The sequence below is a fragment of the Tamandua tetradactyla genome, chromosome 7 (assembly GCF_023851605.1).
Source record: "Tamandua tetradactyla isolate mTamTet1 chromosome 7, mTamTet1.pri, whole genome shotgun sequence".
Lineage (NCBI taxonomy): Eukaryota > Metazoa > Chordata > Mammalia > Pilosa > Myrmecophagidae > Tamandua > Tamandua tetradactyla.
Genome location: NC_135333.1, coordinates 39,743,331 through 39,769,688, shown reverse-complemented (window position 1 = coordinate 39,769,688; position 26,358 = coordinate 39,743,331). Strand labels below are relative to the sequence as shown.

At 36.7% G+C, this 26,358-nt stretch overlaps 2 protein-coding genes across 3 annotated transcripts in view; one reads left to right on the top strand and one right to left on the bottom strand.

Annotated features, from left to right (window-relative positions):
• SMC1B (structural maintenance of chromosomes 1B) overlaps positions 1–26,358 on the top strand; it is a 161,015-nt gene that overhangs the window by 32,033 nt on the left and 102,624 nt on the right. For both annotated transcript variants that reach the window (XM_077169162.1, XM_077169161.1), the window contains 2 exons: positions 13,476–13,558; positions 14,129–14,336. In XM_077169162.1, the coding sequence (XP_077025277.1) occupies positions 13,476–13,558; positions 14,129–14,336 (291 nt within the window). The remainder of the gene's footprint in view (positions 1–13,475; positions 13,559–14,128; positions 14,337–26,358) is intronic.
• LOC143689610 (uncharacterized) lies at positions 441–2,409 on the bottom strand. The gene is given in 3 exon segments (XM_077167856.1): positions 441–1,600; positions 1,603–1,735; positions 1,738–2,409. Coding segments are annotated over 3 exon segments (1,965 nt in total).

Sequence of the window (26,358 nt, the reverse complement as noted above, 5' to 3'; positions counted from 1 at the left end):
CCTTTGACATACAATCACTGACATTGAGTTTAATTCCATGTATATTCATCTGAAATGCACATCACATGTATTCATGTATGATGAGGTTATAATTTTCATGGGGCTTTCCTTAATGAGTTCTCTGATATTTTGCTGAAGATGTTCCAAAGTTAATGTATTCATTTCTGTATGCTTTCCTCTGACAATTGATAAGGCAGAATATACCACTGAAAATCCTGCCATATTCACTGCCTTCCCCATGTGAACTGACGCTTCCCATGTGAACACACTGACATCTACTGTCTTCTTTCTGGACAAGGGCTTTTCCATGTTCATTTTATTTCTACTACTACGAGCTCACTGATGATGCAGTTTATCTACCTATGAAAGGGTTTCCTAGTCTCTGTTCATACTATTTCTTTTTCTATACACTTCTCAGCCATACAATGAACTTGAAAAACTCAAGGTTTTTCCATCTTTAATGTATCACAGTTTATTCCAGTGTGTTTTTTGTGACGTAAAATGTGATGTAATTGGTCACTAAAGGCACTACCACATTCTCGGCACTCATAAGGTTTCTCTTCTGTGTGAACTGTTTTATTAGCTGTGGGTGTACTTCTGGCAAAAGGTTGTTGCTTAATGGCTAAGTTCCTGTCTACTGGGAGCCCCCGGAGGTTTAATGAAGTCTGAGTTGCCACAGAAGGCATATGCACAGTTTTTACACTAACAGAGTTTTTCTCATGTATGAAATCACTTGTATGTGATGGGCCATGAGTCTTTGAGAAAGGAGTTTCCAATTTGGCTGAACTCACATGTTTCTCTCTTGCATGCAGTGTTCCGCTATGATAAACAAGGCATGACAAGTGGGAAAAAGCTTTCCCACAAACAGAGCATCCATAGGGTCTCTCTCCTGTATGTGTTCTCCGATGTCTATTAAAACATGACTTATCTCTAAAAGCTTTCCCACAGTCACTGCATATGTAGGGTTTCTCCCCTGTATGAATTCTCTGATGGTTAATTAGACCCGACTTGTGTGAACAGGATTTTCCACATTCAGTACATACAAAGGGGGCTTTTCCTGTGTGAAATCTCTGATGGGATACAAGGCATGTCTTCTGGCTGAAGGCTTTCCCACATTCATTACATGCATAGGGTTTCTCTCCAGTATGAGTTCGTTGATGTATAAGGAGATTGCCCTTCTGTATGAAACCTTTCCCACAGTCATTGCATATATAAGGTTTCTCTCCAGTATGTGTCCGCTGATGTACAATGAGATTGCCCTTCCAGATGAAACCTCTTCCACAATCATTGCATATATAGGATTTCTCTCCTGTGTGAGTTTTCTGATGTGCATTGAGCTGTGATTTCCAGCGGAATGCTTTGTCACACTCAGTGCATTCATAAGGTTTCTCTCCTGTGTGAGTTCTCTGATGTTCAATGAGCCTGGACTTTCTGGAGAATGCTTTCTCACACACACTGCACCCATGAGGCTTCTCTCCAGTATGAACTCTCCGGTGATTAGTGAGCTGAGACTTCTTGATGAAGCCTTTTCCACAATCATCACATACATAGGGCTTCTCTCCTGTATGAATTTTCTGATGAATAATTAACCGTGATTTTTTGGGAAGACTTTGTGACATTCAGTGCATTCATAATGTTTCTCTCCTATATGAGTTTTCTGATGTTCAGTAAGCCTAGACTTTCTGGAGAATGCTTTCCCGCATATACTGCATCCATGAGGCTTCTCTCCTGTATGAAAACTCTCTGTTGATCAATCAGGCGAGACTTCTTGGTGAAGGCTTTCCCACAGTCAGTGCATACATGGAATTTATCTGTTTTGAGAGTTACTTGATTCTTAATGAATTGGGGCTTTTTGTGCACAGGTTTTCCATGTTCAGGGAATTTAATTTCAGTATGAAATTGTTCATGCTTAGCAAGAAGAAAGGATTCCCTATTTCCATTAACCTCATCATGGTTCTTTACTTCATAGCTTCTGTTCTGGTTAACTAAACTTAAATTTGATTTCAGTGCTTTCCCATAAAAGTTGAATATTTCATGATTTTGCTGTAAAGAAAAATTTTTGCTCCAATGAACAATATTTCCAAATGCATTATGTTCAGGACACTGTTCCATTCTCTTCAGACATTTTTGGTTTTGTGAGCACCCCTGTAGATGACTGTCAGCTTTCTTGATTTCTGGACAGATTTGACTGTATATTTCTTCATCCAGTGTCCACAATTCTCCTCGTTCCAACCTGGAGATGACATGCGGTTTGCTGGCTTGATACCCCAATGACACCAGGTTGCTATAGTTCTCCAACATCACATCCCGGTACAAGTCCTTCTGAGCAGGGCCCAGCAGCTGTCACTCCTCCAGGGTGAACTGCACAGCCACATCATCAAATGCCAGTGTTTCCTGGTCCTTAGTCATTCTCTTCTGTTATTAGGAAATGGCCACAAGCTAGAATGCTGAATCTTTAGTCTCTTTTGGATATGTCTTAAATTCTGGTTACATTTCTTAGTCTCTGGACAAAGTCAAGTCTCGGTCATTTCTCCCAGAATGACAATATCCAAGTCCTGGAACCATCTCCTACTTCCCTTGACATATCTGGCTCTTGATTTTCTTGTGAGCCCTCCGCGACCACTCTGAAGCTGCGCTTTCTCGAATTCTGCTACAGTCGGACTCGGGTTCAGCCTCCCAGCCGGCCTAAGGCGGCCGAAGAGGGTCTTCTAATGTAAGCTTTTTGAGTTATAAATTTCCCTCTCTGTACTGCCTTTGCTATATCCCTTCAGTTTTGCTATGTTGTACTTTCATTTTCATTTGCCTCAAGATTTTCCCTAATTTTCCTTCTGATTTCTTCTTTAACCTGTTGGTTAAGAATACATTGTTTAATTTCCACATATTTATAAATTTTGCATTTCTCTCAGTTACTGATTTCTGCTTTACTTCATTGTTGTCAGAGAAGATACATTATAGGGTTTCAGTATTTTTAATTTGAAACTTGTTTTGTGACCTAAGATATGAGCTGTCCTGGAGAATGATCAACGTATACTCAAGAAGAATGTTTATTCTGTTGTTGGGTGAAGTGTTCTATATATGATTGTTAGGTCTATTTGGATTAGATTATCATTCAAATCCTCTGCTTCCTTATTGATCTTCTGGCTAGATGTTCTGTCCATTATTGAAAATTATTTATTGATGTCACCTACTGTAAATGTAGAGCCATCTATTTCTCCCTTCAAATCTGCCAGTATTTGCTTTATGTATTTGAGCTTCTGCTGTTAGGTGCATGTAAATTTATAATTATGTTTTCTTGTTGAATTGGCCCCTTTAGCAGTATAATATGACCATTTGTGTCCTTCATAATGGTTTTTTACTTCAATTCTCTTATTTGATATTGGTATAGCTACTTCTGCTCCCTTTTGGTTACTCTTACATGGGATATTTTTTCCATCCTTTCACTTTCAACCTACTTGTAGTCTTTGAATTTGATGTGAGTCTCTTGGAGACAGCATGTAGTTGGGTCATGCTTTTTCATCTGTTCTGCCAATCTCTGCCTTTTGACTAGAAAGTTTACTCCATTTACATTTAAAGTTACTATTGATAATGCAGGACTTTCTGCTGTCATTTTGCTATTTAATCTTTGTAAGTCTTATACATTTTTGACCCTCAGTTCTTCCATTAATGCCTACTTTCATTTATTTGATATTTTGTGTTATACTATATTGAGTCCCTTCTTCTTTCTGTCTGGATACGTTTTTCATATATTTTCCTTGTGGTTACCATAGGATTAAATTTAATATCCTAAATTTTTAATAATCATATTTGATTTGATATTAATTTGACATCAGTAGCATGTTCATACACTGTTCCTGTAGCCCTACATCCCCCCACCATTTTTGTTACAAAAACATCTTTGTACATTATATATCTAAAACCACAAAATTGTCATTATTTTTATGCATTTGCATTTTGTCATCTATAGAAAGTAAGGAATGGAGTTACATACCAAAAAATACAATAAGACTAGCTTTATAATTAGCCAAGTGGTTTCCTTTACCCTGAGGTCTTTATTTATTTATGCCACTTTGAACCACTATCTGGTGTCCTTTCCTTTCAGTCTGAAGAACTACCTTTAATGTTGCTTGTAGAACTGGTCTAATGATGATGTAGTCCCTCAGCTTTTGTTTAGCTGGGAATGTCTTAATCTCTCACTCATTTTTAAAAGAAAGTGCTGCAGACATATAATTCTTGATTGACAATTTTTATTTCAACGATTTAAGTATTTCATCCACAGCCTTCTTATCTCCATAGTTTCTGATGAGAAATTGGAACTTACTCTAATTGGGATTCCCTTGTACATAACACATTGGCTTTTTTCTTGATGCTTTCAGAATTCTCTCCTTGCCCTTTGCATTTGACAGTTTGATCAGTATGTGGTGGGTCATATTTTTTTCAAGTTTTTCCTGTTTGTTGTTCTCTGGGATTCTTGGATGCATATTCATGTCTTCTGCTGAACTGGGAAAATTTTCTCTCATTATATCTTTCAATATTCCTTCTGCCCCTTTCTCTCTTTTCTTCTTCTGGGACTCCCATAATGTGTATATCAGAGGCTTGATGGTGTCCAGAGGTCTCTTTGGCTAAGCTGCTTTTGCCTGGAGGGCAAATTCTGGGACTCAGTGAAGAGGAGTTACCAAAAGTCAGTCTTTGCCAGCCAGAACATGGTCAGTGTCCCACAAAGGGAAAGCTGGCTGGCTCCAAATTGCCCTGAGGAGGGGATAATGTAGGGTCCAAAAGGGTGCCGGAAACTTCTTCTACACTCCCCAAAGCTGTGCTTTCTTGACTTGGCATCTGCCTAGCTTTCAACTGTCCTCCACAGTTCTGAGGAAGCGTATTATCTTTAAGTCTCCTCTGTTGCCTTTATTTGGGCAGATTGGAATTTTGGCCTCCCAGCAATCAAAAGTAGCTAATTAAAATTAGTGATCAGTGATTGCACTGTGCCTCCCACCTCAGATCTTGGGGAGTTGGATTTTTTTTGTCCCTCTCTCTGGTACCAGCAAGCTTTGCCTGAGTCCAGACCCAAACTGCTGCCTGCCATAAGAAGAGGCAGTGGGTGACAATAACCACTGCACAGAAGAAACAGTTTACTGGGTGTATTAATTTATAAGCTGCCAGAACACAGTATACCAGAACTAGAACAGCTTTTAAAAAGGGGAATTTAATAAGTTCCAAGTTTACAGTTCTAAGGAATTGAAAATGTCCAAATTAAAGCACCAGCAAGAGGTTGCCTTCAGTCAAAAAAGGCCAGTGAGTCAGGAACACTTCTGTCAGCTGGGTAGTCACGTGGCTGGCATCTACTGGTCCCTTGCTCCTGGGCTCTGTTGTTTTCAGCCTCTGTTCCTGTGGGAGTCCCTCACTTTGCTTCTCCTGGGCTGGCTTTCATCCTTGGCTTCCCTTGGCTCTCTCCAGTTTCTGGCTTGCTTAATATCTCATGGGAAGGTACATGGCAATGTCTGCTGGGATCCAAGCATCCCCAAACATCTGTATTTCTGCTGTCTGTTGGCTCAGAGGTTTTACCATTTTTGGCTCTTTCTAAAATGTTTCCTCCTTTAAAGGAGTCCAGTAAACTAATCAAGACCCACCTGGAATGGATGAAGTCACATCTCCATCTAATCAAAAGATTACCACCCACAATTGGGTGTGTCACATCTCTATGGAGATAATCTAATCAAAGATTCTCGCCTGCAGTATTAAATCAAGATTAAAAGAAGCAGCTGCCTTCATGAGATTGAATCAAGATTAGGCTATGCTAGGGTAATGCTTTCAAACCAGCACACTGAGTTTACTGTAATTTAGCACCCTCTTCCTCCTGCTCTTCCCTGGATGCTGTACAGTGTACTTCTGGACCTCAGAGTTTCAAAATAGTTGATTCAGACAACTCCTACCTATTTAATAGTTCTGGTAGAGGAACTGATTTCTACTCCTCCATCTTCCCATAGTTCCCTATTGTTCTTCACTTGTATTTAAGGGCTCTATCAGCTTGCAGAAAAATGACAGTCATTTGGCCCGGTTCTGTTTGACTGGAAGCTTCTTAAAGTCAGGATTCATAATAGTGTCCATTGTAGAACCTTGGACTTAATAAGTGTTGGTTGAATTGCAGTTGTCATTAGAATGAAAAAAAAAAAAAAAACGACACCCATAGAAGAAGAAAAAAAATGCCACTATGGAAAAAACTCGAGAAAACTTGTAGATTAACTGAGTTTCCCATAGGACTGATGATTCCCTTCCCAGGCAGGAAGGTCTATAACTTTCCATAGGTCCCAAAATCTATAGGTCCTAGGCAGTAGTTGGTTTTTCCAGATAACTTGCCTGATAAACTGGCATCCCACATCCAGAATGCCTGGTACCAAGAGAGTGATTATGACTATCATGTGTCTAGCAAAGCACCCCAGTTGTTGACATACCTCTTTGTGGGATGATGAGCGTGTAGGGGACCTGTGCCTTCTCTTCTTTTGTTAACAAGAGCCTTTTACATTTTCTCCAGTAGAGATTAGTCTTCATCCTAAACTATGTCTGAAAATTGTTCCAAACATTTTTGCATAATAGGTGAACCCTGGACCTGCTTGGGTCCATGAAGGGACACTATCTGGGACTTGCCAGAGTAAAGGCACAGAGACAGGTGTTACCAATTGACTAAACTTGGTATTCCTAATTGACCAACCTTAATTTTTCCTCTGTTAATGGAAACCTTAAGTGAGATCATACAGTTTCAATGTGGCAATTCTAATTTCAAATTTTGTGAGTTCTTGAAAAAAAAAATAATGGTATATTAACTGATTTTTATAACTCTGGCACTTAGCATAGAAGTTTGTTCAGGGAGTTTGTGTGATGAATGAGAAAAATATGTAATAATGATTTTATAGAATATGCTTCTTTTCTATTTGAGAGGTATGATATTTCTACTCTTTTCTTGTGTCATCTACTGAAAAGAAATTAATGGTTTTTGTTTTTGTACATTTCTAATTTTAGATTATTTTTTTTTTAAACTTTTTTTTATTTTTATTAATTAAAAAAAGAATTAACAAAACAATTAGAAATCATTCCAATCTACATGTACAATCAGTAATTCTTAATAACATCACATAGTTGCATATTCATCATTTCTTAGTACATTTGCATCGATTTAGAAAAAGAAATAAAAAGACAACAGAATAAGAATTAAAACAATAATAGAAAGAAAAAAAAAACAAAAAAAACAAAAACAAAAAACCTATACCTCACATGCAGCTTCATTCAGTGTTTTAACATAATTGCATTACAATTGGGTAGTATTGTGCTGTACATTTCTGAGTTTTTATATCCAGTCCCGTTGTACAGTCTGTATCCCTTCATCTCCAATTATCCCTTCTCTTTTTTTTTTTTTTTTTAATTAACGGAAAAAAAGAAATTAACCCAACATTTAGAGATCATACCATTCTACACATGCAATCATTAATTCTTAACATCATCACATAGATGCATGATCATCATTTCTTAGTACATTTGCATTGGTTTAGAAGAACTAGCAACATAACCGAAAAAGATATAGAATGTTAATATAGAGAAAAAAATAAAAGTAATAATAGTAAAATCAAAACAAAACAAAACAAAACAAAACAAAAACCTATAGCTCAGATGCAGCTTCATTCAGTGTTTTAACATGGTTACTTTACAATTAGGTATTATTGTGCTGTCCATTTTTGAGTTTTTGTATCTAGTCCTGTTGCACAGTCTGTATCCCTTCAGCTTCAATTACCCATTGTCTTACCCTGTTTCTAACTCCTGCTGGACTCTGTTACCAATGACATATTTCAAGTTTATTCTCGAATGTCCGTTCACATCAGTGGGACCATACAGTATTTGTCCTTTAGTTTTTGGCTGGATTCACTCAGCATAATATTCTCTAGGTCCATCCATGTTATTACATGGTTCATAAGTTTATCTTGTCTTAAAGCTGCATAATATTCCATCGTATGTATATACCACAGTTTGTTTAGCCACTCTTCTGTTGATGGAGATTTTGGCTGTTTCCATCTCTTTGCAATTGTAAATAATGCTGCTATAAACATTGGTGTGCAAATGTCCGTTTGTGTCTTTGCCCTTAAGTCCTTTGAGAGATACCTAGCAATGGTATTGCTGGGTCGTATGGCAATTCTATATTCAGCTTTTTGAGGAACCGCCAAACTGCCTTCCACAGTGGTTGCACCCTTTGACATTCCCACCAACAGTGGATAAGTGTGCCTCTTTCTCCGCATCCTCTCCAGCACTTGTCATTTTCTGTTTTGTTGATAATGGCCATTCTGGTGGGTGTGAGATGATATCTCATTGTGGTTTTGATTTGCATTTCTCTAATGGCCAGGGACATTGAGCATCTCTTCATGTGCCTCTTGGCCATCCGTATTTCCTCTTCTGAGAGTGTCTGTTCAAGTCTTTTTCCCATTTTGTAATTGGGTTGGCTGTCTTTTTGTTGTTGAGATGAACAATCTCTTTATAAATTCTGGATACTAGACCTTTATCTGATATATCATTTCCAAATATTGTCTCCCATTGTGAAGGCTGTCTTTCTACTTTCTTGATGAAGTTCTTTGATGCACAAAAGTGTTTAATTTTGAGGAGTTCCCATTTATTTATTTCCTTCTTCAGTGCTCTTGCTTTAGGTTTAAGGTCCATAAAACCGCCTCCAGTTGTAAGATCCATAAGATATCTCCCAACATTTTCCTCTAACTGTTTTATGGTCTTAGACCTAATGTTTAGATCTTTGATCCATTTTGAGTTAACTTTTGTATAGGGTGTGAGAGATGGGTCTTCTTTCATTCTTTTGCATATGGATATCCAGTTCTCTAGGCACCATTTATTGAAGAGACTGCTCTGTCCCAGGTGAGTTGGCTTGACTGCCTTATCAAAGATCAAATGTCCATAGATGAGAGGGTCTATATCTGAGCACTCTATTCGATTCCATTGGTCGATATATCTATCTTTATGCCAATACCATGCTGTTTTGACCACTGTGGCTTCATAATATGCCTTAAAGTCAGGCAGCGCGAGACCTCCAGCTTCGTTTTTTTTCCTCAAGATGTTTTTAGCAATTCGGGGCACCCTGCCCTTCCAGATAAATTTGCTTATTGGTTTTTCTATTTCTGAAAAATAAGTTGTTGGATTTTGATTGGTATTGCATTGAATCTGTAAATCAATTTAGGTAGGATTGACATCTTAACTATATTTAGTCTTCCAATCCATGAACACGGTATGCCCTTCCATCTATTTAGGTCTTCTGTGATTTCTTTTAGCAGTTTTTTGTAGTTTTCTTTATATAGGTTTTTTGTCTCTTTAGTTAAATTTATTCCTAGGTATTTTATTCTTTTAGTTGCAATTGTAAATGGGATTCGTTTCTTGATTTCCCCCTCAGCTTGTTCATTACTAGTGTATAGAAATGCTACAGATTTTTGAATGTTGATCTTGTAACCTGCTACTTTGCTGTACTCATTTATTAGCTCTAGTAGTTTTGTTGTGGATTTTTCCGGGTTTTCGACGTATAGTATCATATCGTCTGCAAACAGTGATAGTTTTACTTCTTCCTTTCCAATTTTGATGCCTTGTATTTCTTTTTCTTGCTAATTGCTCTGGCTAGAACTCCAACACAATGTTGAATAATAGTGGTGATAGTGGACATCCTTGTCTTGTTCCTGATCTTAGGGGGAAAGTTTTCAATTTTTCCCCATTGAGGATGATATTAGCTGTGGGTTTTTCATATATTCCCTCTATCATTTTAAGGAAGTTCCCTTGTATTCCTATCTTTTGAAGTGTTTTCAACAGGAAAGTTGAATCTTTCAAATGCCTTCTCTGCATCAATTGAGATGATCATGTGATTTTTCTGCTTTGATTTGTTGATATGGTGTATTACATTAATTGATTTTCTTATGTTGAACCATCCTTGCATACCTGGGATGAATCCTACTTGGTCATGATGTATAATTCTTTTAATGTGTTGTTGGATACGATTTGCTAGAATTTTATTGAGGATTTTTGCATCAATATTCATTAGAGAGATTGGTCTGTAGTTTTCTTTTTTTGTAATATCTTTGCCTGGTTTTGGTATGAGGGTGATGTTGGCTTCATAGAATGAATTAGGTAGTTTTCCCTCCCCTTCGATTTTTTTGAAGAGTTTGAAGAGAATTGGTACTAATTCTTTCTGGAACGTTTGGTAGAATTCACATGTGAAGCCATCTGGTCCTGGTCTTTTCTTTTTAGGAAGCTTTTGAATGACTAATTCAATTTCTTTACTTGTGATTGGTTTGTTGAGGTCATCTATGTCTTCTTGAGTCAAAGTTGGTTGTTCATGTCTTTCCAGGAACCCGTCCATTTCCTCTAAATTGTTGTATTTATTAGCGTAAAGTTGTTCATAGTATCCTGTTATTACCTCCTTTATTTCTGTGAGGTCAGTAGTTATGTCTCCTCTTCCATTTCTGATCTTATTTATTTGCATCCTCTCTCTCTTCTTTTTGTCAATCTTGCTAAGGGCCCATCAATCTTATTGATTTTCTCATAGAACCAACTTCTGGCCTTATTGATTTTCTCTATTGTTTTCATGTTTTCAATTTCATTTATTTGTGCTCTAATCTTTGTTATTTCTTTCCTTTTGCTTGCTTTGGGGTTAGCTTGCTGTTCTTTCTCCAGTTCTTCCAAATGGATAGTTAATTCCTGAATTTTTGCCTTTTCTTCTTTTCTGATATAGGCATTTAGAGCAATAAATTTCCCTCTTAGCACTGCCTTTGCTGCGTCCCATAAGTTTTGATATGTTGTGTTTTCATTTTCACTCGCCTCGAGGTATTTGCTAATTTCTCTTGCAATTTCTTCTTTGACCCAGTCGTTGTTTAGGAGTGTGTTGTTGAGCCTCCACGTATTTGTGAATTTTCTGGCACTCTGCCTATTATTGATTTCCAACATCATTCCTTTATGGTCCGAGAAAGTGTTGTGTAAGATTTCAATCTTTTTAAATTTGTTAAGACTTGCTTTGTGACCCAGCATATGGTCTATCTTTGAGAATGATCCATGAGCACTTGAGAAAAAGGTGTATCCTGCTGTTGTGGGATGTAATGTCCTATAAATGTCTATTAAGTCTAGTTCATTTATAGTAATATTCAGATTCTCTATTTCTTTGTTGATCCTCTGTCTAGATGTTCTGTCCCTTGATGAGAGTGGAGTTGAAGTCTCCAACTATTATGGTATATGAGTCTATTTCCCTTTTCAGTGTTTGCAGTATATTCCTCACGTATTTTGGGGCATTCTGATGGTGCGTAAATATTTATGATTGTTATGTCTTCTTGTTTAATTGTTCCTTTTATTAGTATATAGTGTCCTTCTTTGTCTCTTTTAACTGTTTTACATTTGAAGTCTAATTTGTTGATATTAGTATAGCCACTCCTCTCTTTTCTGGTTGTTATTTGCATGAAATATCTTTTCCCAACCTTTCACTTTCAACCTATGTTTATCTTTGGGTCTAAGATGTGTTTCCTGTAGACAGCATATCGAAGGATCCTGTTTTTTAATCCATTCTGCCAATCTATGTCTTTTGATTGGGGAATTCAGTCCATTGACATTCAGTGTTATTACTGTTTGGATAATATTTTCCTCTAACATTTTGCCTTTTGTATTATATACATATCTGATTTTCCTTCTTTCTACACTCTTTTCCATATCTCTCTCTTCTGTCTTTTTGTATCTGACTCTAGTGCTCCCTTTAGTATTTCTTGCAGAGCTGGTCTCTTGGTCACAAATTCTTTCAGTGACTTTTTGTCTGAGAATGTTTTAATTTCTCCCTCATTTTTGAAGGATAATTTTGCTGGATATAGGAGTCTTGGTTGGCAGTTTTTCTCTTTTAGTATTTTAAATATATCATCCCACTGTCTTCTAGCTTCCATGGTTTCTGCTGAGAAATCTACACAAAGTCTTATTGGGTTTCCCTTGTATGTAATGGATTGTTTTTCTCTTGCTGCTTTCAAGATCCTCTCTTTCTCTTTGACCTCTGACATTCTAACTAGTAAGTGTCTTGGAGAACGCCTATTTGGGTCTAATCTCTTTGGGGTGCGCTGCACTTCTTGGATCTGTAATTTTAGGTCTTTCATAAGAGTTGGGAAATTTTCAGTGATAATTTCTTCCATTAGTTTTTCTCCTCCTTTTCCCTTCTCTTCTCCTTCTGGGACACCCACAACACGTATATTTGTGCGGTTCATATTGTCCTTGAGTTCCCTGATACCCTGTTCAAATTTTTCCATTCTTTTCCCTATAGTTTCTGTTTCTTTTTGGAATTCAGATGTTCCATCCTCCAAATCACTAATTCTATCTTCTGTCTCTTTAATCTATCATTGTAGCTATCCATTATTTTTTCTATGTTTGCTACTTTATCCTTCACTTCCATAAGTTCTGCGATTTGTTTTTTCAGTTTTTCTATTTCTTCTTTATGTTCAGCCCATGTCCTCTTCATGTCCTCCCTCAATTTATCGATTTCATTTTTGAAGAGGTTTTCCATTTCTGTTCGTATATTCAGCATTAGTTGTCTCAGCTCTTGTGTCTCATTTGAGCTATTGGTTTGTTCCTTTGACTGAGCCATATTCTCAATCTTTTGAGCGTGGACAGTTATCTTCTGCTGCTGGCGTCTGGGCATTTATTCAGATTTCTCTTGGTGTTGGACCCAGCAAGGTTGTAATATTTTTCTGTGAAATCTCTGGGTTCTGTTTTTCTTATCCTGCCCAGTAGGTGGCGCTCGTGGCACACGTTTGTCTTAAGGAAGTAAGACAGAAAAATCTTGTTATAGTGCCCAGGATGAATTAGAGCGGGGCATGATTAGCCACTTGAAAGCAACTGGAGACTACCACAATATTTGAAATTTAATGTAAATTGAATAGCGCTGAATTTCTGTGAAGCCCTCATGCCCACAACCTACTAGTTGCTCTGTAGATCCCTACATAGTCTAACATCCATTCTTTTCTGTGTTTGCCTATTTGTTTGTTTGTCTTTTCCACTGGACAGTATTCCTTGAAGGCTGAGACACTTACCTTGTTCATTGTTGTATCTTTCCTTCTAGCATGTAGTAGCCAGTGAACAAACTTATCAAATGAATTAGTTTGAGGGACAGGTGAGAACTTTGTAAAAATATTGGGAAATAATCCCCTTGGAGTTTGAAGTTGTAAAAGTAAGCTTGCTGGAGATCAGATATCTAGTAAATGGTAGAGTCAGGATTTGAACCCTCATCTGTGAAACTTTAAAGCTCTGTATCACATTGCCTTTCAAAATTAAAATTTACTCATTTATAAGTATTTTCATATAGTTATATTTGTTATATTTCAAGTAGAACATCTTAGACTAGATATTATAGTATGTTCTAGGTACATAGTGAAAAATAATCAAGGTTATTAGCTTTGAATTGCTGTAATTGATATGGGTGTTATTTCCTATTTTAGGGAAATCTAAAACAAATAAAAGAACAAATAGAAGACCATAGTAAACGAATAGAGAAGTTGGAAGAGTATACAAAAACATGCATGTAGGTATAATAAAGAAACCCCTTTGTCATTTTTTGTCCACCTCAAAGGTTTGGCATATATGTCAGTACACCAACTGAATGCGCCCACTACATCACAATGTTGATACTCCTCCATTGTTTTCATTTCATAGTAGGTATTTAAAATTATACTATTCCAAATTATAACTATTTAGATTTTTAAAATATGAATGTATAGCAGTATTGAAGCTTTGGGTATTGGTATTTTATATAAAGAATGTTATATCCTGAAAACTAGTATAACTCAAGTATTCTATTAGTAAGAATTTATTTTTAATTAACATTTCCTTATTACTAAGCTCATGATGATTGCTGTAATTATATTTACTTTTTCAGTATTCATAAATATTTAGCTTTTGAATTAGCAAAGAATGATCAAAAATCTCTTTTGCTCTTCTTTGGTGTTATGTTTATTTTTATTGTATTTTTCATTCTAGAGGTTGATAGAGACCTACTCCATTCCCCTGCAATGCCAGACTTGAGTTTATTGTATTTTATAGTCCCTAAATCTTGCTTTTTCTTTTTACTAAATAAGCTTTTGTTATTATATAGTGATTGTCTGAAAGAGAAAAAACAGCAAGAAGAAACCCTAGTGGATGAAATTGAAAAAACAAAATCAAGAATGTCTGAAGTTAATGAAGAACTGAATCTTATTAGAATTGAATTGCAGAATGCTGGAATTGATACTCATGAGGGAAGACGTCAGCAAAAGAGAGCAGAGGTTCTGGAGCACCTCAAAAGACTCTATCCAGATTCTGTGGTAAGTAAACATAAGACAAAAAATCTAAACTTTCCTATTTGATGAACAAAATACCTTATTTTTGAATTACACATTTCAACATTATTAGGAAGCAAAATTATTTCAGAAATCTTTAAAGTTTGTGTTTGACAACTTATTTATATTTAAAATATACCAATAAAGAATTGAAGTAAAATGTATTTAACTTCCAGAAGTGCCAATAGGTAAATAATTTTGGTGGAGAAACAGTAACAGGAACACAGCACCCAGAGAGTCCACGTTATGGCCTATATCTCCAAAGGACCCAGGTGCTTCAAACCTTGTGTTCATTGCGGTTTCAGTTTTTTATATATTTTTAGCAGATATCATTCATATACTTTTAAAACAGTGTGTTTTTATTTCATAAAGCTTGACTGTACATTCATTATTCCTAGTGTGTTTCATTAGCTAAAATACAGTGATGTCACCTGTTGCTTGGATTATCCACATTACAAAACTATTTCCTTTGTATTAGGGGTCTGGCCTCTTACTATCTTGTCACTGACATCATTGAACACTGTACTGTCCTTATTTTATGACGTTCTATTTTCAGCATTTGGTACTATTAACCACTTGCTGAGTTTGAAATACTTATCCATTTGCTTTATGTTATTGTACTCTTCTTAGTTTTCTTCCTGTCTCTCTGTCCGCACTATCTCCATCTTCTTTATAGCATCTTTTTTCATTTTCTAACTCCTTAAATGTTTGTTTTTAACTTCTGGATAGTGATGGAATTCTAAAGCTGGGTCACAAAATTTCCTCCCGTTATCTAACAAAATGGCAAAAACTAGTTTTCAACTACCAAACCAGATATAGGGCTTAATCTAATGCCGTAAACTTGAAAAGATGATAGTGGTCCAGGATTTTTTTTAAAAAAGCCTGCTTTCAACTCCCGTCCTCCAGAAGTCAAACTGATAATTTGATTGTTTCCTGAGAATTCTCACCTAGCATCCCTTAATCTCATAAGAAACAAACTAGTATGTATTCATTTTTTTCCCCTTCTAAATGGAAGGTGTTAGATGAAACAACTGATGAATTCTAATAAGAGCATCAACATACATGAAGCAAAAACTGACAAATGAAAGGAGAAATAGACAACTAAACAATAGTAGTTGGAGACTTCAGTGCCCTACATTTAATAATGGATAGAACAACTAGATAGAAGATCAACAAGGAAAGTATGTTCTCTGATTACAGTGGAATGAAATTAGAAGTCATTAAAAGGGAAAAAATAGGAAAACTCACAAATATCTGGAAATTAAGCAACACATTCTGAAATAGGCAATGGGTCAAAGAATAAATCAAAGGGGAAATCAGAAAATATTTCACGGTGAATTAAAATCATACAATATACAAAACTTAAGGGATGCAACTAAAGCAGTGCTTTGAGAGAAATTTATAGCTAAATAATGCCTTGATTAAGTAATAAGAATGATCTTGTTCTAGTTTGCCAGCTGCCGGAATGCAATATACCAGAAATGGAATGGCTTTTAAAAAGGGGAATTTAGTAAGTTGCTAGTTTACAGTTCTAAGACCAAGAAAATGTCCCAGTTACAATAAGTCTATAGAAATGTCCAATCAAATGCATCCAGGGATAGATACCTTGATTCAAGAAGGCCGATGAAGTTCAGGATTTCTCAAGTGAGAAGGCACATGGTGAACACAGTCACAGTTTCTCTCTCAGCTGGAAGGGCACATGGTGAGCAAGGCATTATCTACTAACTTTCTCTCCTGGCTTCCTGTTTCATGAAGCTCCCTGGGAGGCGTTTTCCTTCTTCATCTCCAAAGATTGCTGACTTGTGGGCTCTCTGCTTCTCATGCTACATTGTTCTTCTCTGCTCTCTCTGCATCTCTCTCATTCTCCAAAATGTTTCATCTTTTATAGGACTTCAGAAACTAATCAAGACACACCCAAATGGGTGGAGACATGTCGTCACCTAATTCAGTTTAACAACCAGTCTAGATTAAATCGTATTTCCAGGGAGATGATCTAATTACAGTTTCAAACCTACAGTATTGAACAGGGATTAGAAGAAACGGCTGCCTTTATAAAATGGGATTAGGATTAAAACAGCTTTTCTAGGGTACATATATCCTTTCAAAGCAGCACAGATCTCAAATCAATAACTCAATCTTCTAACTTAAGACACTGGAAATAGAAGAGGAAACTAAAGTTAAAGCAAGCAGAAGGAAAGAAGTAATATAGATTAGAGTATAAATTAATGAAATACAGACTAGGAAATCAATAGAGAAACCAAAAGTTGATTATTTGTAAATAACAAAATTGACAATTATTTAGATAAAAACATGAGAAAAGATTCAAATTAGTAGAATCAGAAATGAAACAGAAGACATTGGTGCTGACTTTATAGAAATAAAAAGGACTGACAGACTTCCTGGAAGATGGCGGCTTAGTAAGACGCGCGGATCTTAGTTTCTTCTCCAGGGCAGCTACTAGGGGACTAGAAACGATACAGAAAGCGCCCAAAGCCACAACAGAGATAAAAAAGACAGCGTACCCCATCCTGGAACGGCTGGCTGGCTGAGAGAAGCAGCTCGGGTGAGATCGCCGAGGCGCGCGGGCCTCACCGGGCGGGGCGGGGCGGGAAGCGGCTGGAGTTACTCCCTTCCCCCTTCCCGGGCCGGCTGGGAGAATTGGAGAGGCGGTCCCCTGAAACCAAGCCGGCTGGCGCCCACACCACGCGCAGCCCCCCGGACCAACTGAGAGAATTGGATCGGAAATCCCCAGGCCGTGGAGAACGGTGACGGGTGGGGGAGGCCCCTTCCAAACCCGTGACTCCCAGGGAACGTGCACTCTCCCGGGCGGGCCGCTGCCGCTGGCGCCCTCTCGCCACGCTTGTCGCCCAGGGCCGACTAGGAAATTCGGACGGGCTCTTTCCCGGGCTGCAGCGACCAGCAACCCTCCCTGCGTTCGGACCCTGGGCCGGCTCAAGCCGCTTCGGCTAGCGAACCCCCCGGACGGCGAGAGTTTTCCAAAGTTTAAGGTCCCACAGCACCTTTTACTGGTGGGACCCACAGACAAACGTGTGCCACGAGCGCCACCTACTGGGCAGGATAAAAAAACAGAACCCAGAGATTTCACAGGAAAATCTTCCAAACTTTTGGATCCAATACCCAGGGAAATCTGTCTAAATGCGCAGACGCCAACAGAAGATAACGGATCACGCTCAAATAATTGAAAATATGGCCCAGTCAAAGGAACAAACCAATAGTTCAAATGAGATACAGGAGCTGAGACAACTAATGCTAAATTAAATATATGAACAGAAATGGAAAACCTCTTCAAAAACGAAATCGATAAATTGAGGGAGGACATGAAGAAGACATGGGCTGAACATAAAGAAGAAATACAAAAACTGAAAAAACAAATCACAGAACTTATGGAAGTGAAGGACAAAGTAGAAAAGATAGAAAAAACAATGGATACCTACAATGATAGATTCAAAGAGACAGAAGATAGAATTAGTGATTTGGAGGATGGAACATCTGAATTCCAAAAACAAACAGAAACTATCGGGAAAAGAATGGAAAAATTTGAACAGGGTATCAGGGAACTCAAGGACAATATGAACCGCACAAATATACGTGTTGTGGGTGTCCCAGAAGGAGAAGAGAAGGGAAAAGGAGGAGAAAAACTAATGGAAGAAATTTTCACTGAAAATTTCCCAACTCTTATGAAAGACCTAAAATTACAGATCCAAGAAGTGCAGCGTACCCCAAAGAGATGAGACCCAAATAGGCATTCTCCAAGACACTTACTAGTTAGAATGTCAGAGGTCAAAGAGAAAGAGAGGATCTTGAAAGCAGCAAGAGAAAAACAATCCATCACATACAAGGGAAACCCAATAAGACTATGTGTAGATTTCTCAGCAGAAACCATGGAAGCTAGAAGACAGTGGGATGATATATTTAAATTACTAAAAGAGAAAAACTGCCAACCAAGACTCCTATATCCAGCAAAATTGTCCTTCAAAAATGAGGGAGAAATTAAAACATTTATAGACAAAAAGTCACTGAGAGAATTTGTGACCAAGAGACCAGCTCTGCAAGAAATACTAAAGGGAGCACTAGAGTCAGAACCGAAAAGACAGAAGAGAGAGGTATGGAGAAGAGTGTAGAAAGAAGGAAAGTCAGATATGATATATATAATACAAAAGGCAAAATGGCAGAGGAAAATATTATCCAAACAGTAAAAACACTAAATGTTAATGGACTGAATTTCCCAATCAAAAGACATAGAATGGCAGAATGGATTAAAAAACAGGATCCTTCTATATGCTGTCTACAGGAAACACATCTTAGACCCAAAGATAAACATAGGTTGAAAGTGAAAGGTTGGGAAAAGATATTTCATGCAAATAACAACCAGAAAAGAGCAGGAGTAGCTATACTAATATCCAACAAAGTAGACTTCAAATGTAAAACAGTTAAAAGAGACAAAGAAGGACACTATCTACTAATAAAAGGAACAATTCAACAGAAGACATAACAATCATAAATATTTACGCACCGAACCAGAATGCCCCAAAATACGTGAGGAATACACTGCAAACACTGAAAAGGGAAATAGACACAAATACCATAATAGTTGGAGACTTCAATTCCCCACTCTCATCAATGGACAGAACATCTAGACAGAGGATCAATAAAGAAATAGAGAATCTGAATATTACTATAAAGGAGCTAGACTTAACAGACATTTATAGGACATTACATCCCGCAACAGCAGGATACACCTTTTTTTCAACTGCTCATGGATCATTCTCAAAGATAGACCATATGCTGGGTCACAAAGCAAGTCTTAACAAATTTAAAAAGATTGAAATCATACACAACACTTTCTCGGATCATAAAGGAATGAAGTTGGAAATCAATAATAGGCAGAGTGCCAGAAAATTCACAAATACCTGGAGGCTCAACAACACACTCTTAAACAACGAGTGGGTCAAAGAAGAAATTGCAAGAGAAATTAGTAAATACCTCGAGGCAAATGAAAATGAAAACACGACATATCAAAACTTATGGGATGCAGCAAAGGCAGTGCTAAGAGGGAAATTTATTGCCCTAAATGCCTATATCAGAAAAGAAGAAAAGGCAAAAATGCAGGAATTAACTGTTCAATTGGAAGAACTGGAGAAAGAACAGCAAACTAATCCCAAAGCAAGCAAAAGGAAAGAAATAACAAAGATCAGAGCAGAAATAAATGAAATTGAAAATATGAAAACAGTAGAGAAAATCAATAAGACCAGAAGTTGGTTCTATGAGAAAATCAATAAGATTGATGGGCCCCTATCAAGATTGACAAAAAGAAGAAGAGAGAGGATGCAAATAAATAAGATAAGAAATGGAAGAGGAGACATAACTACTGACCTCACAGAAATAAAGGAGGTAATAACAGGATACTATGAACAACTTTACGCTAATAAATACAACAATTTAGATGAAATGGACGGGTTCCTGGAAAGACATGAACAACCAACTTTGACTCAAGAAGACATAGATGACCTCAACAAACCAATCACAAGTAAAGAAATTGAATTAGTCATTCAAAAGCTTCCTAAAAAGAAAAGTCCAGGACCAGATGGCTTCACATGTGAATTCTACCAAACGTTCCACCAAGAATTAGTACCAATTCTCCTCAAACTCTTCAAAAAAATCGAAGTGGAGGGAAAACTGCCTAATTCATTCTATGAAGCCAACATCACCCTCATACCAAAACCAGGCAAAGATATTACAAAAAAAGAAAACTACAGACCAATCTCTCTAATGAATACAGAAGCAAAAATCCTCAATAAAATTCTAGCAAATCGTATCCAACAACACATTAAGAGAATTATACATCATGACCAAGTAGGATTCATCCCAGGTATGCAAGGATGGTTCAACATAAGAAAATCAATTAATGTAATACACCATATCAACAAATCAAAGCAGAAAAATCACATGATCATCTCAATTGATGCAGAGAAGGCATTTGACAAGATTCAACATCCTTTCCTGTTGAAAACACTTCAAAAGATAGGAATACAAGGGAACTTCCTTAAAATGATAGAGGGGATATATGAAAAACCCACAGCTAATATCATCCTCAATGGGGAAAAATTGAAAACTTTCCCCCTAAGATCAGGAACAAGACAAGGATGTCCACTATCACCACTATTATTCAACATTGTGTTGGAGGTTCTAGCCAGAGCAATTAGACAAGAAAAAGAAATACAAGGCATCAAAATTGGAAAGGAAGAAGTAAAACTATCACTGTTTGCAGACGATATGATACTATACGTCGAAAACCCGGAAAAATCCACAACAAAACTACTAAAGCTAATAAATGAGTACAGCAAAGTAGCAGGTTACAAGATCAACATTCAAAAATCTGTAGCATTTCTATACACTAGTAATGAACAAGCTGAGGGGGAAATCAAGAAACGAATCCCATTTACAATTGCAACTAAAAGAATAAAATACCTAGGAATAAATTTAACTAAAGAGACAAAAAACCTATATAAAGAAAACTACAAAAAACTGCTAAAAGAAATCACAGAAGACCTAAATAGATGGAAGGGCATACCGTGTTCATGGATTGGAAGACTAAATATAGTTAAGATGTCAATCCTACCTAAATTGATTTACAGATTCAATGCAATACCAATCAAAATCCCAACAACTTATTTTTCAGAAATAGAAAAACCAATAAGCAAATTTATCTGGAAGGGCAGGGTGCCCCGAATTGCTAAAAACATCTTGAGGAAAAAAAACGAAGCTGGAGGTCTCGCGCTGCCTGACTTTAAGGCATATTATGAAGCCACAGTGGTCAAAACAGCATGGTATTGGCATAAAGATAGATATATCGACCAATGGAATCGAATAGATTGCTCAGATATAGACCCTCTCATCTATGGACATTTGATCTTTGATAAGGCAGTCAAGCCAACTCACCTGGGACAGAGCAGTCTCTTCAATAAATGGTGCCTAGAGAACTGGATATCCATATGCAAAAGAATGAAAGAAGACCCATCTCTCACACCCTATACAAAAGTTAACTCAAAATGGATCAAAGATCTAAACATTAGGTCTAAGACCATAAAACAGTTAGAGGAAAATGTTGGGAGATATCTTATGGATCTTACAACTGGAGGCGGTTTTATGGACCTTAAACCTAAAGCAAGAGCACTGAAGAAGGAAATAAATAAATGGGAACTCCTCAAAATTAAACACTTTTGTGCATCAAAGAACTTCATCAAGAAAGTAGAAAGACAGCCTTCACAATCGGAGACAATATTTGGAAATGATATATCAGATAAAGGTCTAGTATCCAGAATTTATAAAGAGATTATTCATCTCAACAACAAAAAGACAGCCAACCCAATTACAAAATGGGAAAAAGACTTGAACAGACACCTATCAGAAGAGGAAATACAAATGGCCAAAAGGCACATGAAGAGATCCTCAATGTCCCTGGCCATTAGAGAAATGCAAATCAAAACCACAATGAGAGATCATCTCACACCCACCAGAATGGCCATTATCAACAAAACAGAAAATGACAAGTGCTGGAGAGGATGCGGAGAAAGAGGCACACTTATCCACTGTTGGTGGGAATGTCAAATGGTGCAACCACTGTGGAAGGCAGTTTGGCGGTTCCTCAAAAAGCTGAATATAGAATTGCCATACGACCCAGCAATACCATTGCTGGGAATATACTCAAAGGACTTAAGGGCAAAGACACAAACGGACATTTGCACACCAATGTTTATAGCAGCGTTATTTACAATTGCAAAGAGATGGAAACAGCCGAAATCTCCATCAACAGAAGAGTGGCTAAACAAACTGTGGTATATACATACGATGGAATACTATGCAGCTTTAAGACAGGATAAACTTATGAAGCATGTAATAACATGGATGGACCTAGAGAACATTATGCTGAGTGAGTCTAGCCAAAAACTAAAGGACAAATACTGTATGGTCCCACTGATGTGAACAGACATTCGAGAATAAATTTGGAATATGTCCTTGATAACAGAGTCCAGCAGGAGGTAGAAACAGGGTAAGATAATGGCCAATTGGAGTTGAAGGGATACAGACGGTGTAACAGGACTAGATACAAAAAACTCAAAAATGGACAGCACAATAATACCTAATTGTAAAGTAATCATGTTAAAACACTGAATGAAGCTGCATCTGAGATATAGGTTTTTGTTTTGTTTTGTTTTGTTTTGTTTTGATTTTACTATTATTACTTTTATTTTTTCCTCTATGTTAACATTCTATATCTTTTTCGGTTATGTTGCTAGTTCTTCTAAACCAATGCATATGTACTAAGAAATGATGATCATGCATCTATGTGATGATGTTAAGAATTAATGATTGCATATGTAGAATGGTATGATCTCTAAATGTTGGGTTAATTTCTTTTTTTCCATTAATTAAAAAAAAAAAAAAAAGAGAAGGGATAATTGGAGCTGAAGGGATACAGACTGTACAACGGGACTGGATATAAAAACTCAGAAATGGACAGCACAATACTACCCAATTGTAATGCAATTATGTTAAAACACTGAATGAAGCTGCATGTGAGGTATAGGTTTTTTGTTTTTGTTTTTGTTTTTTTTTTCTTTCTATTGTTTTAATTCTTATTCTGTTGTCTTTTTATTTCTTTTTCTAAATCGATGCAAATGTACTAAGAAATGATGAATATGCAACTATGTGATGTTATTAAGAATTACTGATTGTACATGTAGATTGGAATGATTTCTAATTGTTTTGTTAATTCTTTTTTTAATTAATAAAAAAATACATTTTAAAAAAAAAAAAAGAAATAAAAAGGACTATGAAGAAATACTTTGAACAATTGTGTGCTAACAAATAAGATAACTTAAATAAAGTAGACAAACCCCTAAAATAACAAAAACACTATCAAGACTGACTCAAGAAGAAATCGATAATGTCAATAAACTAGAAAAACAGATTTAATCAGTAATCAAAATCCTACCCACAAAGTAAAGGCCAGACCCAGTTGGGTTTCACTTCTGAATTCTACTAGACATTCAAAAAATAATTAATGCCATTTCTTCTCAAACTCTTCCAAAAAAATAGAAGAGGAGAGAATATATCCCAGCTAATTTTATGAGACAAGTATTACCCTGGAAATAAATCCAGACAAAGATATCACAAGAAAAAGAACTACTGTGCCAGTTTAAAAGGATTATATACCCTGGAAAAGCAATGTTTTAATCCTCAGCCAATCTTGAGTGCAGCTTTTTCTTTTAATCCCTATTCAGCTGTATAGGTTGGAGACTTGATTCGATTGTCTCCATGGAGATGTGATTCCACCCATTCCAGGTGAGTTTTAGTTTACTGGAATCTTTAAAAAGGAAGCATTTTAGAGAAAGCTTCAGAATGACAAGAGCCATGAAGAGAGCCTTAAGAACCCCAAGAGCCTACATAGCCAGAGACCTTTGGAGATGAAGAAGAAAAACGCCCCTGGGGGAGCTTCATTAAACAAGAAGCTTGGAGAGAAAACTAGCAGACATCCCCATGTTCACCATGTACCTTTCCAGTTGAGAGAGAAACCCTGAACTTCATCAGCCTTTCTTGAGTGAAGGTAACATCTTGTGAGTGCCTTAATCGGACATTTTTATAGACTTGCTTTAATTGGGGCATTTTCATGGCCTTATGTTCTGGTTTGCTAGCTGCCGGAATGTAATATACCAAAAACGGAATGGCTTTTTAAAAGGGAAATTTAATGAGTTGCTGGTTTACAGTTCTAAGGCTGAGAAAATGTCCCAATTAAAACAAGTCTATAGAAATGTTCAATCTAAGGCATCCAGGGAAAGTTACCTTGGTTCTAGAAGGCCGAGGAAGTTCAGGGTTTCTCTCTCAAGTGGAATGGCACATGGCAAGCACAGTCAGGGCTTCTCTCTCAGCTGGAAGGGCACATGGCGAACACGGCATCATCTGCTAGCTTACTTTCCAGACTTCCTGTTTCATGAAGCTCCCCAGGAGGCGTTTTCCTTCTTCATCTCCAAAGGTCACTGACTGGTGGACTCTCTGCTTCGTGGTGCTGCAGCATTCTCTGCTCTCTCTGAATCTCTAATTCTCCAAAATATTTCCTCTTTTATAGGACTCCAATAAACCAATCAAGACCCACCCAAATGGGTGAAGACATGTCGTCACCTAATCCAATTTAACAACCACTCTTGACTAAATCACACCACCCGGGGAGATTACCTCATTACAGTTTCAAACATACAGTATTGAATAGAGATTATTCTACCTTTATGAAATGGGATTTATATTAAAACATGGCTTTTCGTAGGGGGCATACTTCCTTTCAAACCAGCACACCTTAGAACTATACTTGCAACTTAATCAATTTCCCCTTTTTAAAAGCTGTTCCATTTCTGGTATATTGCATTCCGGCATCTTGAAAACTAGAACAACTATAGACCAATCCAATATTGCTTATGAATATGGATCCAGAAGTCCTGAACAAAATGCTGCAAACCAAGTCCAGCAACATTTAAAATGAATTATGCAGTATGACCAGGGATGCTAGGTTTGTTTAACATCTGAAAATCAGTGAATGTAATATATAATTGAAATAAAAAATACATGATTATCTCATTGGATGAAGAAAGAGCATTGTCAAAAGCCGGATCCCCTTCCTGATAAAAGGCATCTATGAAAAACACACAGCTAACATCATACATGTTAGTAAAAGACTATATACTTTCCCTCTAAGATCAGGAACAAGACACATAATATTCAGCATTGTGTTGGAAAGTCTAGGGAGGGAAGTTATGCAAGAAAAAGAATTAAAAGGTATCTAAATTGGAAATGAAGTAGTAAAATTATCTCTATTTGCAGATGAAATGGTTTTATATAGAAAAAAATCCTAAGAAATCCATTAAGAAAATATTAGGACTAAAAATGAGTTCAGCAAGATTACAGAAAACAAAATCAATATACAAAAGTCTGTTGTGTTTCTATGCACTTACCATGAACAATCCAAAAATGAAATTAAGAAAACATTTCCATTCACAGTAGCATCAAAATAATAAAATACTTCGGAATAATTTTAACAAAAGTACAAAACTTATACTCTTAAAACTACAGAACATTGTTGAAATAAATTAAAGCAGATCTATATAAGTGGGAAAACATCCCATATTCATGGTTCATAAGACTTAATATTGTTAAAATGCCAGTACTCCCCAAACTGATAAATTCAGCACAATCCCAATCAGAATCCAAGCTTAATTCTTTGTGCAAGTTGACAGCTGATTTTGAAATTTATATGAAATTGCAAGGCACGTAGAATAGCCAAAACATTCCTGAGAAAAAACAAAGCTAGAGAAGAACTCTTACTTTGTGATTTCAGAATTTACTCCAAAGCAGTGATAATCAAGACAGTGTAGTGCTGTCATAGGATAGATCAACAGAATGGAATTGAGAGTCCAGAAATAAACCCATGTATCAGTGACCAGATGATTTTTGACACAGGGCTGAGATATTCAGTGGGGAAAGAATACTCTTTTCAGCAAAGGATTGTCACCAGATAACCTCACGCAATGAGTGAATTTAAGGCATTACCTCATGCCATATACAAAAATTAATTCAAAATAGATCAAAGACCTAAATGTAAGAGTGGAAAAGTAAGAAACTCTTCAAAGAAAACATAGAGGTGAATCTTCATGACCTTGGATTGAGCAAAGGATTCCTAGATAGAACACCAAATGCACAAGCAAACAAACAAATAGAAAAAGATAAATTGGACTGAAGCAAAATTAAAAATTTTTATTCTTCAAAGGATACCATCAAGAAAGAAAAGACAGCCTACAGAATAGGAAAAGATATTTACAAATCATGTATCTGGTAAGGAACTTGTGTCTAGAATATATAAAGAACTCAATAATAACACAATTTTTTTAAAAAAATGGTCAAAAGATCTTGTGATGGTTACGTTCATATGTCAGCTTGG